Source organism: Natrix helvetica, assembly GCF_964273705.1.
Source record: "Natrix helvetica genome assembly, chromosome: 3".
NCBI lineage: Eukaryota > Metazoa > Chordata > Lepidosauria > Squamata > Natricidae > Natrix > Natrix helvetica.
This window is the reverse complement of record NC_138549.1, coordinates 36,169,475-36,188,849: the sequence shown is the minus strand read 5'-3', so window position 1 is coordinate 36,188,849 and position 19,375 is coordinate 36,169,475. Positions and strand designations below refer to the sequence as shown.

General features: G+C 38.7%; 1 protein-coding gene across 3 annotated transcripts; it reads left to right on the top strand.

The window, feature by feature from the left end:
* Positions 1 to 1,738: 1,738 nt before the first annotated feature.
* PDCL3 (phosducin like 3) lies at positions 1,739 to 18,786 on the top strand. Of its 3 annotated transcripts, none has more exons than XM_081949504.1 (6): positions 1,739 to 2,094; positions 5,343 to 5,475; positions 8,317 to 8,407; positions 14,780 to 14,923; positions 15,556 to 15,764; positions 16,955 to 18,786. In XM_081949504.1, exons 1-6 carry the CDS (start codon positions 2,083 to 2,085, stop codon positions 17,098 to 17,100), a joined length of 735 nt encoding a protein of 244 aa, XP_081805630.1. In that variant the 5' UTR covers positions 1,739 to 2,082; the 3' UTR covers positions 17,101 to 18,786. The 3 variants fall into 3 exon arrangements, with proteins under 3 accessions (XP_081805630.1, XP_081805631.1, XP_081805629.1); XM_081949505.1 differs by lacking the exon at positions 1,739 to 2,094 and adding an exon at positions 2,672 to 2,803; XM_081949503.1 differs by lacking the exon at positions 1,739 to 2,094 and adding an exon at positions 3,044 to 3,196.
* Positions 18,787 to 19,375: the final 589 nt, after the last annotated feature.

Here is a 19,375-nt window from a genome sequence, read left to right as displayed (position 1 = left end):
GAACCAATTTCCAGTCTTTTCCTTTTAGCAGAGTCTGTTCTTGCAAGATAAGATGTAGAAGATTTCAGAATTCCTGGGACTGAGGATCCCCTGTGGCTTCTTTCAGCAGTGTTGTTTTCTTAGGAAGAAGAATGGCTTGGATGTTGGGGAGAACTCCTCCTTCAGGAATGGTCACATTTGTAAACAACTTGTTCAACTCTTCATCATTCCTTATTGCCATCTGGATATGGCGTGGTCCAATCCTCCTCTTCTTGTTCTGATGAGCAGCATTCCCAGATAATTCTATGACCTCTGCAGTCAGATATTCCAAGACTGCGGCCAGGTACACTGAGGCTCCTGGACTTACTCTTTCGGCATAATGGCCCTGTTTTAAGAACCGATGAATTCGGCCCACAGGAAACTGCAAGCCACATTTTTTTGTCTTGGTGATTCTGGCAGGCAGTGCAGGCTTTGGGTGTTTCTTGCCACGCCCAGACATTCTGTTCCTATAAACAAAGACAACCTTTCATTACTTCAATTTAACTCTGCAATTTAACAGAGCTTAATAAGACTATTCTGCTCACAAACTTAAGCACTAGCCATTAAACATGAATTCTACAAGTAAGAATACAAGTCCTGTTACCATATTTCTATAAAAGACTGTTAAAGTAGTACCATTTTTTAAATAGTAGCCCCATCTTTCCATTGGAAGATAATCATGGTTAATGCAACAGCTTTGCTACTGATGTTATCAGGTTCAGTCAGTTTGGAAAAATCTGGCAAATATTTTCAGAATAACAAAAGGCATCAACTGCAGTTCAGTATAACAAGAATAAATTATTAAGATTTAACTTTAACCCAGCAAATACAATACAGTTTTAGAGTGGAACCATTACATATTCTAGGAATATGCTTTGTAGCTACTTCTGTATAAAACTATGAAATATCTTGGTTCATCATCATTATCCACAATACAGTTTGTTTCATATTGGCTGTGTGTGTGTGTGTGTGTGTGTGTGTGTGTGTTATCAGTGGATTATATTTAATTACAGTTTATTGAATAAACCACCATTTAGCACAATGTATTAAATGGGATACTAAAAAGCAGGTTTCTTTGTATAGATATAAAATATTAGATGTTTATTACTTAAATCTGCTATTAGATAACTGCTACAGAACAGTTTAAATGTTTCTGGCCAATATTGTAATGTTTTAAATAAAACATCTAGTTATATTATTTTTTAAAATCAACATTCTCTATAATATAAAGCTAACTATATGTTCTTATTTTGTCAGATAATATTAAGCAAGCCAAAACCAAAGTCAGTATTTATAACTTTAAAAAAAAAACCCAAAATTACTCACAGCTTATGTTACTCTATAGTGTCCTTATACAGCCAAATACTTCCTTCTTGCTTGAAGCAGATACTGCCTCTTTTTAAATACCTCTATTTATAATTAGTGTGGATTTAAGCAGCTGCATCTATTTCCCTATTAATACTAATTGTAATTGTGCTGATTTTTCCTTGGCAACAAAACTACAATCCCATCTTACAATAGAAAACTTATGGTCAGCAAGATGTTTACCACAACTGTACATTCATAACCAGCTTGAAGGCCAAATCTGATGTGCTAGAAATACACGAGATGCAGATATATCTAGCTTTAAGTTAGTAAAAATGCCCTGTAAGCATTCTTTCCAAAGAATGTAAGCATAGTTTCCAAAAAGTAAGACATATTTCTTGTGCTGAATTAATAAGTGTGCTGAACACCCAGGTCATTCATTAGCCACTCTCCTCCATTCACAAGGTCCTTACTTAATAGGAAAAAGATCTTTAAATGTACTATTTACTGGATGTTTTATTTCTAATTGTCTGATCCTTGAAACCTGCTTTGGAAAGTTACCTTTACAACCACAATATAATTTATAATCAATAGTCAAATCTAGGGGCTGAGTTTGTTTGCATGCAGACATTACCCAACTAGGTGCTAATGTTCACTGGTGTTACCTAAATCAGATTATGAAACGCCTGCAAGCAACTCACCAAGTTTAAGAATCACAGTTCATCCCTGAGCTACATATATTCTCTTTTAACGGGGTTCATGTTTCTGTTGGTATGTATTCATTTTGCATTTATATTTTTACTGTATTTACTGTAGATGGACCTAACGGCGTTCTCAACCAAAAATCAACATATAAAATAAAATAACGCATGGGTATAGCTGGCACAATACACATTAGCCAGTAACTCGCCATGCCTCCTGGTGTCCCCCCCCCCTCCAAAAAAAAAGTTGAGCTGCAAGAGAACCGTGTCTATGATTTATCAATCCGTCTCCCTGCTGAACACAAGCGCACTAAGAAAACGTGTGGACATTAAATACACTTTCTAGAATATCATCATTTAATGCAGAGGTCCCCAAACTTGGCCATTTTAAGACTTGTGGACTTCAACTCCCAGAATTTTTGGGAGTTGAAGTCCACAAGTCTTAAAAGTGGCCAACTTTGAAGACTTCTGATTTAGTGCCTCATAAAAACAGCTCCTCCGACTGCAAGAGGCCCCCCGCCCTCCTCCTCCTCCTCCTCCTTGTGTATAGCAGCACAAATGCTGCCGGACTACTTCGCCGCCCAGGCCAGGAACAAAAAATGCCCGGATCAAGCCTAATAAGGAGACGTCGGGACGGACAGTGGGCGGGTTAGTAGCGTGTGTGCAACGCCCGCTTGGGTTCCTCCCACTGATCCGCCGGGACGCGCGTGGGCGATTCTCCGCGATCTGGGCCTTTCGGCGGCGGCAACAGCAACGAGAGACCTTTCCCCAAAATGCAGGTTAGCCAAATTAGGAAAGAAGAAGAGGAAAGTCTCGAGTGCCTGCCTAATAGGAGCGAGATTTCGAGGGAGGGTTAGCCGCCAGGGAGGTGAGAATCCGGAATCCGGATTGATTAGCTGGATATAAATCTTCATGGGTGCGTCAATTTAGCGTTGTATTTCTCAGGTTTGGCAGTCTGGGGCTATGTGGACTTCAACTCCCAGCATTCGCCCAGCCTGGAGGAATCCTGGGAATTGAAGTCCACATATTTACAAATGGCCAAGCTTGAGAAACACTGGAGGAAGCTACACGTGGTGGCGACTCTTCGCCTGTGTTTCTTTTCCCTTGCTGAATGTTCGTTCAGCGCATGCTCCGAGACCGCTTTTCCGGGTGCCGAGGATGAGTGTACAGTAGTATGTATTCAAGAGTGTGAGCGCACTGATGATGTTACCTAGTTTGGATAATGAAACGTCTGCAAGCAAGCAACCCAAGCTCAGAGGGCACCAAGAACCCCTCATTTCAACCTGAGCTACAAACACTCTCCTTTATTAGGGTATATTCTTAGGACTCTCCTAAGTTCTTGCAATAATTGCTCCTGTGTTTGGAGGAGTAGAAAGAATGAAGTCTGGTTTTGTTTTCGTTTAACTGCCTTCCTGTTGTAAATGATAGGGAAGGGAAAAGCTGAAAATTGTAGCCAGACTGTAGATTGCTTGATTAGAGAAGATGGATTGGGTGCCTGAACCCACAAACAACTGTGTCCTCTCAGGGTAATATAATTTTAATCCGACATAATGACTTTAAAGCTGCAAAGTATAATTAGTAAAATGATGACCCTTTAAAACACCTGTTAAACTGGAGGCCCACGGGCTGGATGCATCGCACACAGGCCACACTTACCCTGGCCTTGCAAAGGAAAAAAACATCACAATGTGTCGCCATGTGACACAATTGAGTTTGGCACATGTGCTTTAAAGAAAAGAGGATAGCAACAGGGCTTCCCCCAATATTCCCAGTACTGTTTCTTAATGCCATAAGATAAATTATTTATTATTTAGCAAATTTATATAGCTGCCCATCTCACAAATTGACTTTGGGCATCATACAACAAAATGGATAGTTAAAACAAGTATGCAAGTACAATATCCAGAAACAATTTCCAAATAGAAAATTAAATATATTTTCTTCTTTGGATGAAGGAATCAATTTAACCATCTCTGGTTTTCCAGGCAGAGGTTGTGAGCAGCTCTCTCGGGGAGATGGCAGGCATTATTGTTGCATATGTAATATCTCATCCCAGCATCTTTTATTATGATAACACACTTGATTATAGTTGAAAGTCCAAGAAAGATTTATTTAATGTCAATTCTTAAAAGCCAAAGTACATCTCTTGTTGTTACATAAAAGGATGTCCCAGAATTGATCTGTTCTTTTTTCTTTTTTGTGTGTTTTCATACAGTCCGTACTTCCAGTATTACCACTTGAATTTTACTTTATTGAATTTTGCCCATCAAGGAGAGCATGTGTTAGCTTTCTGCTGGTCTTTTGATTGCATAAGAAACAGCATGAAATGATTAAGCTATTTGATTCCCATGCTTAATGCATTTTAGCCACTATTATGATTTTATTGGCATAATGGCAATGTGGTCAGTTACATTGCCATGTCTTTATTTTCTTCTGTATGCAAATATTACTAAAAACACTTGTATTAACTATTGGTTGAAATATAATTGCTGTTTTTATATCTTAAGGCATATATTTGTACTTCAGTTTTATTATTTTTAGCTATTGGTTGCTTTTCTGTGGGTTTTTTCTTATGGAAGCAGGATTGGATATTTACTCTGATACAAAAAAATGTCCCTTGGGTTCAACTGAATTTTCTCCCTTAATTGTCTCTCTTTAAAGAGAACTATAGGATTAGCTGAAATATTTCATTAACTATGCACTATATCTGTGCAGACATGCAAATTGGGTGGTAGTCATGGGGTTTGGTATTCCTTCAGTAATCCACTATATTTGTCAGCGTTCCAAATATCATGCAGAATTAAATCAGAATCAAAGGCAAAACTTTCCTTAAAGTTCCAATTTAATAAGACAGACATGTTGGCATTGTGCTATGGAATTCCAACTCTGATTCTCTTCCTGGAATTCCACCCAGTTGAAAGATCATGATCTATCCCCACACCCATAATCCCATCACATGTTCCAATCATCATCTTCCACGCTGGCATCTATACCCCTCTGCTTCTGGTCAGGTGTCGAGGTGCGGAGACAAAAGATGACCTTGAGCTTCTAGAAAGAATCAGAACAATACATTCCACAATCCTACTCCTTTCTATTCCCCCCTCCCAACTACTACACTAATGAAACAGCATAGGAAAATAATAGAAAGTGTGGCAGGCCAAAGATCCTAAAAGAAACATAACTACAGACCTGACAATATTTTTCAAAGGAATCTTCAAACTTTGTAGTAAAGTTGGTACAGTCTTAATATGTAGGGAGGTGGAATAAGATTGTCATGTTGGCATATGATGATGGTGCTCTTATCATTTTATGTTCTAGGATCCTAATGCAGATACAGAATGGAATGACATTTTGCGTAAAAAAGGCATTCTTCCTCCCAAAGAAAAGCTGAAAGAGCAAGAACAGGCGGAAGAAGAAAAGGAGCAGCAGATCCTCCAGCAACAATCAGTTGGTAAGTAGTCTAGTTTAGAATGCTGAATTAATATGAAACTACTATTACCCAGGTTGCTGGGTTATTTATCACCTCAAAATATAGAAGCCTTCCCTGAAGGCTCCAGAGGATGAAAAGCTACCCTACAAGCAAACCGGAAGTCACTTCTGGTTTGTCCGTAGAGCCGTTTTTAGTCCTCCGGAGGCTTCAGAGACCTTCAGAAGGCCTGCCTGAAGGCTCCGGAGGACAAAAAAGGACCCTATGAGCAAACTGGAAGTGACTTCCGGTTTGCTTGTAGGGTGGCTTTTCATCCTCTGGAACCTTCAGGGAAGGCTTCTATATTTTGAACTTCCGGTTTGCCCGTAGGGCCGTTTTTTGCACTCCAGAGGCTTCAGGGAAGCTCCTGCAGCCTCCGGAGGGCCTCCAGGAGGGTGGGGGAGGCTGTTTTCGCCCTCCCCAGGCTCCTATAAAGCTCTGGCGCCTTGGAGGGTGAAAAATGGCCTCCAAAAAAGACTAAAGTCAGCTGGTCAGCGCGTACATGCGTGCTGGCCAGCTGACAGGGCAACGCCTCGCGTGCCCTGACAAATGGCTCCGCATGCCACCTGTGGCACGGGTGCCATAGGTTCGCCATCCCGGCCCTATAGAAAGTCAGGGAAAGGGTATTGTTTTGTAAAGCAACAAAATAAATAAGAATTAGTTTTGTAAACAATACTCTTTGACTGATAGCTACAAACTGCATAGTTTTCTAAAAGTCATAGCAATCTTAAAAACATGCCCCTAGGTCAACACTAATGATTAATCAAGAATTCCAGAGATTCTCTTAGTTGTAAAGGGTATTCTTGCCTGCTCATTGATTGATTGATTGATTCATTCATTCACTCATTCATTTCATTCATTCATTCATTCAATTTATATGCCACCCATCTCACTCTTGGAGCAACTCTGGGTGGCTTGCAAAATGATAAAAAGATAAATATAAGAACAATGAAAATTAATTAGAATTAAATAGAAAATATAAACCAAGGGGACGGTTAGCACAGGACTGTGGTATTCATTCATCTACCACCATTATAGAATGCCCCAAATTTCCAAACTTGGCCTGTTTCAAACTAAGGAGAGTAACATATTTAGGAAAGTTGACTTAGATCAACTAATATAACTGGTAAGGTTGTTCATAGGACTGGAGAGATGGCCTTAGTATGTGATCAGCAGTAAGATTATTGTTTTTGAACCCATTTGCTTGATTCATGGGGTGCTCTTTTCAGAGTTGAAAATTCTTTTATTGAGCAAGATTATCCCCCTTGGCAAGGATTATAATTGCCTTTCTTATTAAACGTCATTTAAAAAAGAAGCAGATGATTGCTGCCTAAAATAAGAATTGGCTCAGTTGGAGCAGTAGCCTTGTAGCAAATGAATACTCCCAGCAAGTTAGTTGCAGGAGCAAAGTTAATGAGATGGCATCATTCTGAGGGCAATAACAATTAGGTTCAAGTCTGTGTAGAAGTGATTCACTTTTCCTTTTGCAACAAGTTTGATACATGAACACCTAGTGGAGAGAACTGTGCCTAATTTAACAAACCATCATTTTCACAGCATGGTCAGCATTAGGATTTCCCAGCTTTAGCAACTTTAAAACCCATGGACTTCAACTGCCAGAATTCCCAAACCAACAAGTCCACGGGTCTTAAAGTTGCCAAGTGTAGTTGCTCTACACCACGGGTGTCAAACTCGTGTCATCCTGGTGTCGTCATATGACGTATCTGGACTTTTTCCCCCTCCATTAAACCTGGCGGGGGCAGGCCATGTGACGCATCCGACCCAGGGGCCGCTCATTTGACACCTCTGTTCTACACTATCCTACTGCAAAGTTTCTTAATGAGTTTCAACTATAAGCTCACCTGGAAGGATATTGAAATTGATCCTCATCTGTTACCTCCCCAGTTTTTGGACTGCCTCCCTTGCTGAGATGAGCCTGGCACAACTATTTACATTCTTAAAAGCCTTTAAGCCATTTTTTTCTTATTTAAACTATTGGTTAATATTTCTGTTTTTTATTGGATTCAGTTGGTGGCTTTCACTTAAACCAATTTAAGTAAGAAAATATTAGAAAGATAAGGATGAAATATATAAGATAAGATGACGTACAGTGCGTCCACTCCTCCTGCCCTATCCCTTGTGCTTTCTGACTTTCTGAAATCAAATAATGTTCCTACCATCTGGGCCCGTGTTAAATCAGAATCTTGGATGGTATGAACTCTAAAGTGCACTCAATAACAGAGAAATAAAATTCTCCTTTAGGGCTTTTTGCAGAAGTTGAGAGAGCAACAGATGGTACAGGAAGAATGCAAGATTATGCTGGCTAAGGGACAAACTCACAAAGAGGACTGTTATTTATTTCTGCCAACACAACGGTGTCCAGAGCAAAATTTTTGTCAACATAACATGCAAGCTGTCTTTAAAGGGCTTCTATTCATATAATTTATATGATTCATATTCAAAAGAGATCTTCGTGTGTAATTAGTGGTGGGATTCAAAAAAAATTTACTACCAGGAGAAGGATACTGTAAAAATTTCCACTCCTTCCCCACCCCAGGGGAAAGTTACTGCAAAATCCCCATTTCCTCCCCATCAGCTGGGACTTGGGAAACAGAGAATAGATGGGGGCGGGGCCAGTCAGAGGTGGTATTTACCAGTTCTTCGAACTACTCAAAATTTCTGCTAATGGTTCTCCAGAAATGGTCAGAACCTGCTGAATACCACCTCTGTGTGTAATTCTGTATTCTCTATAGTCTGAAATTTGTCCTTGGTAAGAGTTACCAAACTCTTGTTTGTACTGATGATCCTGTATTTCTTCCATATCAGTTAAGACCTATGACGATATGACTCTGGAGGAACTTGAAGAAAATGAAGATGAATTCAATGAGGAGGATGAACGTGCTATAGAAATGTACAGGTTAGACCAGTAGTTCCCAAAGTGAGCGGTACCACCCCTGTGGGGGAGGTGGGATGACTTAGCGGGGCGCTAAAAGGCAAGGGGGGCGGCAGGGGAGTGCTGGAGGTGGCCCCCTCTCAGGGTGCAATTCTGCCTGGGACTCTGTTGTCAGCTGAGCACTTCCGGCAGGGGTGAAATTCAGCTGGTTCTGACCGGTTCTGAACGGTAGGACAAATTATGGGCAGTTCGGAGAACCAGTAAAATGCACCACTGACTGGCTCCGCCCTCACCTCCAGCCCCTCCCACTCACTCCTTTTCGTACCTCGCCTGCCTAGAGGCATAGGTGCTGCTGCTGCTGCTCCCTGGTTCCCTCACTTATCTCAACCACACAACCCAGCAGATCTCTGTCTTCCTTTGCTTCTATTCTAGCTACCTCCCCCACGCCCCAGCCAAGGTATCTGTTCTTTTCCCAAGCTATTTCCCTCCGTCTGGGCTCTCCCCTGCAGAGCTGAGCCTAGCATTCAGTTTAAAATGCAGGACGGGGGAGGGGGGCAACAGAACAGCCAGGAGGAGGGGAAAAAGTTTTTCTTTTTTGCCACGCTATTTCTTTTTTCACAAGGAGAGGAGGAGAGAGGGAGGGAGGGAGGAAGGCAGAGAGGGAGGAGAGAAAGAGAAGGAGAGAGGAAGGGAGGAAGGCAGAGAGAGAGAGGAAGAAAAGGAGGAAGGAAGTGAGAGGGAAAGAGGAAAGAAGTGAGAGAGGGGAGGAGGGAGAAAGAAAGTGAGAGAAAGATGGAGAGAGGAGAGTAAGAAAGAGTGGGAAGGAGATAGGGAGAGAAAGGGGGAAGGAAGGAGGAGAAAGGAAGAGAGGAAAGGAGAAAGATGGAGAGAGAAGGGGAAGAGAGGGAGGAAGAGAGGTGAGAGAGAGACAACTGAACTTTACTTATGAAAAGGTGTTAATTATGTCAATGGAAGAGATAGGAAACTGCATTAGTGATATATATGTCAATGCATTGATTTGTACTAAAAATGTTTAGCTTAAAGAAGTTATAAGGAATCACAAATATGTAAGTTAAAAGTGTGGAAAATGTAATGTATGTGTGGATGAGCCTTTGCATGAGTTGTATTGGGAAAAATAAAAATATATATAATAATAATTAAAAAAAAGAAAATGATTCCCCAAAGAGGTAAAATGCTACATTTTGCTGGAGTTATTCTTTGCTTCCAATCTGTTGAGGAAGGGGATTGGACTCCATTTTCTATATTTCCCTTTCCATCCCCATGGTTCTTTAGTGAGAATTATAACCCAAGAACATATAGATCTGTTAAAATGTTCCCATTCTCACTTTCCATATTGGGAATCCCTATGTACCATGCAATAATCTCATCAAATAATTCAAGCAAATGTTGGTGCTTTCTTAATTACACCAATGCAAACAATGTGCCCACAATGACTTTGTAAAACAAAACTTTATTTAATTGATCATCTCATCATGCTTCAGAATCCTTGCTTTGCTGCAGAGTAAAGAGCACCATGGTTTATTTGCACAGAGAAGGCAGGCAGGGAGTTGGTAGGGTTTATTTATTCCCTTAGCAAAGCCTTAAGCCAGATGTGAACACACACATATTGTAATTATTCTGATTTTCAGAGCAGAAATGGCAGAAGCAGAAAAATCAAAGAAGAAATGTAGACAATATAGTGTGGAATATCTGAAGTATGGATTTATACCAGCACCATCAAACCAGCAGCTACCATGGTGCCTACTATGTGAAAAAGTATTTTCTAATGAGGCAATGAAGCCTTCCTGACTGAATGAACATTTGAAGAAGGCACATCCTGACAAGGCAGACAAGAACCTAACTTTTTTTCAATCACTTTATTGATAACTTGCAAAAGCACCCAACACTGTCTTACAATGCTTCCCAACAAAACACTGATGGTTTGCGTGCATCATACAACATTTCATTGCTGATTGCTAAGTCTGGAAAGCCACATACTATTGGTGAAGAACTCATCCTACCAGCCATTAGTGAGGTTCTGAGTACTGTTTTGCATAAGTCACCACATGATATAATTAAGACAATTCCCCTCAGGAACAATTCAGTGCAAAGACGCATAGATGAAATGGCTGAGAATGTGGAAGATGTATTGTGCAGAATACTACGGACAACAGACTTTGCATTACAGCTGGATGAATCAACTTTGCCAGGCAATGAATCTTTGCTTCTTGCTTATGTGCGCTTTATTAAAGATGAAAGTTTGACTCAAGAGTTGTTATTTGCAAGGCAACTAAAAACAGATACTAAGGGAGTCACTATTTCATGTTGTTGAGCAGTTTTTCAAAGACAAGGAAATTCCACTTACCAACATACTAGCTTGTGCAACTGATGGAGGACCATCAATGACTGGTCGCTACCGTGGGTGCATTGCTTACTTGAAAAAAGCAGTGCCAAATGTCTTTACCATTCACTGTGTCATTCCTCGCCAACATCTGGTTGCAAAAACCCTCAGTGATCGCTTGCACAAGTCATTACACACTGTTATTACTGAAGTTAACAAAATTAAAGTACATGCTCTCAATGATCGACTATTCAGAGAGCTCTGTGTTGAGAATGATGAAGATTTTGATCGTTTGCTGCTTCCTACAGAAGTTTGTTGGCTATCAAAAGGAAACTGTGAGAGACGCTTTTACAATCTTTTTGACACTGTTGTGGAATTTTTTGAAGACAAGAATGCTTTGCTCAGTGGTGAACTCAAAGAGATCAGGCATGACATTGCTTATTTATCAGAACTATTTGCAAAGTTCAATGAAGTGAATTTGCAGTTGCAAGGAAATGAGGTCAATCTTATTAAGGCCAAATCTGTCATCTCTACGTTTATTTCAAAATTAACTATTCAAGTGCAATATAGGCCGTCGTGAGCTATACCAATTTCCGAGCTTGTCTGAGCTAGAAGAGAAAGGTGGGATACAAGATGATGATCTTCAAGTTTTTTGTGACCATTTGGACATGCTGCATAAAGATATGTCTGAGCGATATCAAGATCTTCTTTTGATGGAAATTCAAGATTGGGTGATAAATCCATTTTCAGATACTGAGGAAGATGGGGTAGTGGAGGAACAACTCATAGAGCTGCAAAATGACATTGAGCTGAAGCCAAAGTTTAAGAAATTGTACCAAGAGTTTTGGTTACAGAAAGAAATTTCTGATCGCTATCCTGCACTATGGACAGTGATTAAGAAGTTCCTTGTTGCATTTCCAACATCATATTTGGTGGAACGTGGCTTCAGTGTGGTCATCCAACTTCTCTCTAAGCAAAGAAATGGACTCCAGATTACTGAATGTGGTGATTTAAGACTCCTGCTAAGTGACTTAAAACCAGACATTGGGAAACTGGTATCACTTCATCACGCCCATCCATCACATTAAGAATTTACTCAACAGCGAAGTAGTTACTAAATTTTACTGAGTTTACTAAGTTACTAGTTACTAAGGTTCTTGATAAATGACTATCAGATTTGTTTTTAAATTGGATTTTGAATAAATGTGCAATTAATTGTTACAGTTTTGAATTTTACTGTTACTATCTTCCTTCCGTCGTGCAAACCACCCAGTCACATGACCCCTCCAGCCACGCCCACCAAGCCACGCCCACAGAACCGGTAGTAAAAAAATTGAATTCCACCACTGGGTGGGGGGCATTGAGGATCAGTTTGTAGCACCAAGAGGGCGGTGGACTGAAAAAATTTGGGAACCACTGGGTTAGACTATTCTGTTAAATGTGCCATAAATAAAGATATAGTTATAATTGGAAATTATTGTTGATGTTATGAGGTATGGTAAAGAACTCTGGATAAACTTTCCAATTTTAGCCAAGTCAAGCCTTCTTCTATAACTTATAAAATAACCATTTGTATGCTGGTAGTCCTTGTTTCAGACTGCCTCAAAGCAGCCATTTGCATTTAAAACAACAATGAAAAAGTAACTTTAGAAACAATCCTTGGAATATAGGTAACCTTTGAGGGCCTATACAGCAAAAAAAAGAAGAAGAAGCTAAAATTAGATTATAAGTACAGTAGTGGTCTCACTTAGTGGCTGCCTCAATTAGTTACCAAGTTGCCAGTCTGAATTATTGCTAAAGGAGGACTACTTGTATGTACAAATTCACGGAAACAGTGCCTACATAAGTGTAATCTAGGAGTAGGATCACTGGCACTCAAGTCTGTACAAAGCATTTGAAAAAAAGAATGGTTGGCAATATATAGGATTGTGTGCAAACAGCTTGTTTCCAATTCGTGAAACAACCACATCTTTTACAAGGATTGTGGATTGCTTTGGAAATTATTCCTACTGTCTCTACGTGCACTGAGCAAAATAGCCTTGCGTATGTATGCCAATGAGTCATAGCTAGAACAGAGAAGTAGAAAATTCATATCAAATTAATAAATATTATAGAAGATATCTATAATTTACAAAAATGAATTAAGTGAATTACTCAAAAATTAGAGTAATTTATATTATAGTTAAACCAGTCAAACCCATAAAAATAAACAGGTTTTCAGGGTTCCAATTAACACCCCCAACAAAAGAAGACTCCAAGGCTTGAGTTTCTCAAAGTTCCATTTTATTAGCGATGTCATATTGGCACATCTGGGAAAACCCGAATCTGAAAGTTTCCAGGTTTTCCCCACCCAAGTGAAAGTTCAAGTCCCTGCCCAGCACCCACATGTCACATGATCCAATCAGGCATCATCCAAAACTGGGGATGCCTCCCAGTCACACTATCACAGCTGCAGGGCAAGGTGTCCTTGACTCTCTGAGAAAGAATGTTATTTTGACTATATTTCACCCATACTCCATATAATCCCATCTCCCATTTTCCCAGAGTAGAAATTGTGGCAGGCCTGAAGGCCCAGCGCAAAAGATGGCTTCCAGGTCTGACACAGGTATCTTGCACGTGCAATAAACCTTCAGTTCACTTTGACAGTGCCTGACATAATGATAAATGATCTTATAAGGGACAAAATGAATGTAACAGTGAATTAAAAAAAACATTTGCTCTATAAAAGGTGCATGTGAAACTTCTGCTTCTAAATCAATAAAACACTATGATTTTGGCATTCATTCAAGAAGAAACCTAACCCCAGTAAATGAATTATGTAGCCAACTTTATCTGGGAAATTATATTTCCAAATAAGTAATTGAAATGTTATCATTAAAATGAGAATTAGATAAATTAGAGGGTATTGCAATAGTGCCCTTCCTTGGATATAATCCTCTTTTAGCAGTTTACTTATAAGTACAGGTAATTGAATTGAGATAAATGTTTGCCTGTGCAGTTCATAAATCCTTTAGCTGGATCAGTGGGAGTACCAGTTTTTTAGCTCTTCAAAGCACTTGCTCAGCTTTTTTAAAGGGCCCAGACTTGTCCATAACTGCCAACATTGTATAATGTATGTAATACATATTTTATAAAGTTTAGTATTGGAATGATAAGAAAGGTAAGGTATCTCTGTCAGATACCTAGGACAGCCTGTGTCAAAGTGGACAATACATGACTGGTATATAAAACAACTTCCTGACTCTTATAATCTATAAGATCTGATCTTTCTCTTTTAGAGTTTGGGGTTACTGAATCTAAGTGATGATATTTAAACAATTAAAAACTAGAGCCAAAATTAGTGGATGTACTGCAGTTGGTGATGAAGACTTCCCTGAATCTAGGGACAAGTTGCATCTGGAGAGTAGTTTTAAATATCCTTCTACACACACACCTTCTTTACTACCCTTAATATCTCTTTATGCCTTGTTTTAATCTCTCAAAAACGTTTATCTCCCTTATATTTTGATGTATAAAGGGGAAGAACCATGGTTTATGACCAGGGGTGTCCAAACTTGGCAACTTTAAGACTTGTGGACTTCAGCTGGCTGGCTGGGGAATTCTGGGAGTTGAAGTCCACAAGTCTTAAAGTTGCCAAGTTTGGACACCCCTGGTTTATGACATAATGTGAGTGGTAAGCCCGATTACTGGGATTTGTTTAACCATCCATTGTAAAAACAAACATAGTTTCAGAGAATAAATGGACTACTGATAGTTATAAACAGTTTGTTGTCTTTTAAATATTTGCTTGTAATATTGGGATAAAAGCATTGCCCCGCATTCATTAAAATTGTCAAAGTTTTATTGCGATGTTACGTATTAGATCTCTTGCTAAATATGGTCTGAACAAGGAATGATCACTCTGGACAGAAATTCTGGGATTAGCAGCCCCAGGCATCTGAAGGACCCAGATTGGAGAAATCTGGCTCTATTCTGAATAACTCAACATTTTTGTCTATAAAGAGAAAATATTTATATATGTATATGTTTCTTTTCTTGGTCCTTATTTTGTGCAGGCAACAGAGAATAGCTGAATGGAAAATGTCCCAAGCAAAGAATCAATTCGGACAGGTTTTGGAGATCTCGGGACAGGATTATATTCAGGAAATTACAAAAGCTGGTGAAAATATCTGGGTGATATTGCATCTTTACAAGCAAGGGTAAGCAAGCATTTCAAGGCTTTTTGTCTTCCTGGATAATTTTTCTCTGGTAGGTCTGATCATTGTGCTGCAGTATGGCACATGCTGCTAATTGCTTTCCAAGGAGAGGCATTAAAAGTATAATTTCTCCTTTTATGCCTAGTTCAGTTGCAAATCAATAGAGGCTGCAATAGAGTTTTCCGCTTAACATTGTAATAGTCTTAACCATGTGGAAATGAGGATGGTTTCCTATTCAACATGAGAGATCCCCTTCCCTTCTTCTCACCTTACAACCATTCATATAGCAATCATTCTAAACTACAATGGCATTGAAAAAAGTAACTTATAACCAGTCCTCACATTAGCCCTGTCACAGTGTCCCTTGATCAAAATTAATTTGTTTGGCAACTGCCATTTTTTATAATGGCAAAAAAGGTTGTAAAATCGGGTATGACTCACTAAACCTTGTTTAGCGATGGAAATTCTGGACCCAATTGTGATTGTAAGTTGAAGGCTACTTTAATAGGCAGTCTGCTGACACCTGTAGATATAGTTCTATTTGTAAACAGTAGCTGCAATTCATGAATATTGCCCATTATGGACATTTGCTTTCTTTTGCATATGGGTCTTTGTTTTTCTTTCTTCAAATGTAGTATTCCCCTCTGTACCTTGATAAACCAACACTTAAGTGGACTTGCCAAGAAGTTCCAGGATGTCAAGTTTGTCAAAGCTATTTCTACAACTTGCATACCCAACTATCCTGATAGAAACCTCCCCACAATCTTTGTCTACTTGGAAGGTGACATCAAGGCCCAGTTTATTGGGCCACTGGTATTTGGAGGCATGAATTTGACAAGAGATGGTGAGTGTCTATTTCGCAGTAATCAGAATAATTTTCTGCACAGAAAATTGATTAAAGTAGTCTGCCACCAAACTTCGGTATATTCTTATTTTCTTTCCTTAAATAATCTCCATATCAAAAAAGTTAAGGTTGCAAAAAATAAATCTATTAAATAAAAGGGATTTTGGTTTTTTGAGATAGTGGTACTCCTTTCCTTCTGCTTTACCAGTTGCTGTATATGTGTTCCTACATTTCCTATCAACTGAAGCTGTGCTGAATTGGCATGGATAAATGCTGTGCTAGTTTTTAAAATTGATTGATATGAATCTTAAATAAAAAAAAAATGTTTGGCTTCCTTTTTTCGGGAGCTCCGATTGCATCAGCAGAGTAGGCAAGACTTTTTATATTTGGCACATCTTGGCAATTGTGTATGATGCATGTAACCAATGCTTTTTTGGGTAGGAGGAAAACCCTTGACTATTACATCAGTCCTTTTCTAGTACGTGTTAGATAAACTGTATTATACAAGCAAAATGAACATACTTTTCTAACATAGAAATAGGAATGAGTGCTCCCCTCTTAATATTATCTACTTCATTTTGTTCTCTTATCCCTTCCTCCCCCTAGTTCTTTAGTTACTTTAATCATCACATCTGTAGAACTAATCTTGAGTAGAAAATCCAGATCATGCTAATTTTCCTTTTAAGCTAACATAAATGAGATTGACTGATTAGGTTGCCCACAGAGTTAACAGTGTGATATCTGATTAACTTGTACTTTTGACTTGCTTCCATTCCTGGGATGTAAGCCAGTGTGAACATGTGCAATAAAAACCTGCTGCTACATGGAAAATGTCTGTTTTGTTGCAGTAAAGAAATAAGCAGGGAATTGGATGTTTATGTCTTATGAGCTCTACAGAAGATGCCCCCCTCCATTCCAAACAGTAGTCGTAGTTCCAAATAAATTACAAACAAGATAAAGGAGGTGAGATGAAGTGTCCATTCTTGGCTAGCTGTGGCATGTCAGTTAATGTCCTGAAGGCTGCTTCAAGGAGTTTGTGTAGAACTTAAGCCCTATAGTAAAAGTGGAAAAGAAAACAACAGATGGAATTGTTCAGAGGGAGAAGGAACATGGTGATACTTTCTTCTTTCCAACTTCACAAGGCATTCACAATGTGTCATTTCTCCCTGTTGTTTATCTCTTACATTTAGAATTAGAATGGAAAATTTCTGAGTCAGGTGCCATTAAGACAGACCTGGAAGAGAACCCCAGGAAACAAATTCAAGACCAGATGATGACGTCCATCAAGTGCTCTGTTCCAACAAAGAGAGATGAAAGTGACTCAGAGGAGGATTAAGGCCACATGTACAGCTCTATTTGCTGTGCCCAATTACCCAGAATTACTCTTTAATGAAACCAGAATATTTATTGCTATAAAATAATGTGTTTTATTTCAGCCTAAGGAATATCGGTGGTGGTAAAAAGAAACTTCATTATTCATACAGGAATAAAGTAAAAGCAATTTTTAAACTTGACATGCCATTGACATCACTTGTGATGGACCATCTTACCTACAAATGTGGTATCTGCTTGTACTCTAACTGTGATATACTCTCCCCTCTGCTGCAGTGTCACTTTAGGACTTGATAAAAATTGTATGATAAATTTTGGGAGAGCTACATTGATGGTTGTAGGCCTGTATTGATGATTAACCTAACCTGCAGTAGGTTAATATTAACAAAGTTATCTAAATCAGTGGGTTTATCTGCATATTTGTTTAAAAATCCTGAAATCCGATCAAGTACAGGTAGTTCTCAACTTACAACTATTCATTTAGTGACTGTTTGAAGTTACAACAGCACTTAAAAAAGGGACTTATGACCAATTTTCACATGACCGCTGCAGCATCCCCATGGTCAGGGGATCAAAATTTGGCCACTTGGCAACGGGCACGTATTTATGACAGTTGCACTGTCCAAGGGACATATAATCAACATTTGTAAAGTTCTCAGCTGTTCTCTTGGCTTGCTTCTGACAAGCAAAATCAATGGGATAAGCCAGATTCACTTAACAACTATATAATTCATTTAACAACTGGCTTATGGACATTTTGAATTCAATTGCGGTTGTAAATAGAGAACTCCCTGTAAAGGAAATACAGAACAATTTGAAATAAAAATTGAGTCTGTTTTTTCTCCTCTGTATTCATGAGTTAGACTTAATTTATAACAACTGTAACTATACTTTATGGGTAATTAATAACGCAATTAATTTAAACTGTAAAATACTATCTCTTCAACTTTTGGATATTTAAGTAATAATGGTCAAATGTGCAGAAAACATTGGCTTGGATGATTTCAGATTAGCAGTTAAGAGTAATAGGAATATTCACTGTTGCACTGTTGTAAACAATCTTGAAATTACATTTTCTATAAATTTTAAGCATAAAATGTTTTGTTTACTGGTAAAACAAGGATACTGATTTATTTAAATCTTGTCTCCTATGCTGAAAGGGTTTACCTGCAATTAGTATAGAAGAAACCAGGAGAGACATGATAGCAATGTTTCAATATTTGAAGGGCTGCCACAAGAAGGGGTCAACCTATTTCCCAAAGCACCCGAAACAAGACAAGAAACAATGGATGGAAACTCATCAAAGAGAGATCCAACCTAAAACTAAGGAGAAATTTCCTGGCAGAATAATCAACCACTAAACAGCTTGTCTTTAGAAGTTGTGGGTACTCCATCACTGGAGGTTTATAAGAGGAGACTGGACAGCCACCTGTCTGAAATGATATAGGATCTGCTGCTTGAACAGGGGGTTGGATTAGAATATCTCCAAGGTCCCTTCCAACTCTGATATTTTATGTTCTAAACTTCAAGAATTAATTAGTGACTGATAACATATACATTGTATTTAAAAAGTATCAGCTTAAATTCATGTGTTCAGTTTACAAATTCATCACATTTTTCATTTTTTGCTTGAATTTGGATTTCAGACTGCTTGAGCTGGACTAATAAAGTGATTTTGTAATTCCTTGAATTCCAAGTAACAAGAATTTAGTTTCTTTCCTGGCAAATTCTATAACAAAGCTATAATCAAGATTGTACAACTATCTCTGTAAAAGAGACAAGGTTCACTCCTTTCTGATCTCAAATGGACCGTTACAATACATAGAGCAAAACCATTACATTGGACAACTTTGAAGTTCCCAAGAGATGACCTAATTAATTTACGAGCCTCGAGACAGAGTTCAAACAAAACCCCTTCATTTATTGGGATCAACATCTTAGCATTACTTCTGTGGAGCCTAAACTGACTTTCGCTTTATTACGTTTGAACTTTACCCTCCTAAATCCCCCCCTTCTGTCCTACATCATAAATCATATTCTCCAACTAGATTGTAGAAATATGAGACCGAAGGTATGCATGGAATTCTCCTCCCTTCTAAAATTGATAGTAGTCATGGAAACGCTTTAGACATTGACAACATTATTCCAGCCTTATAATGTAGTGGCAGCAAGTATGTTATTGGGAATCCCTGTGTAAATCTGTTTAGGGATCAGGTTTTAACTTAAATTCTCAGTCTATATCCCAGATTCATTGCTTAACAAATATTTTCACAACCCAT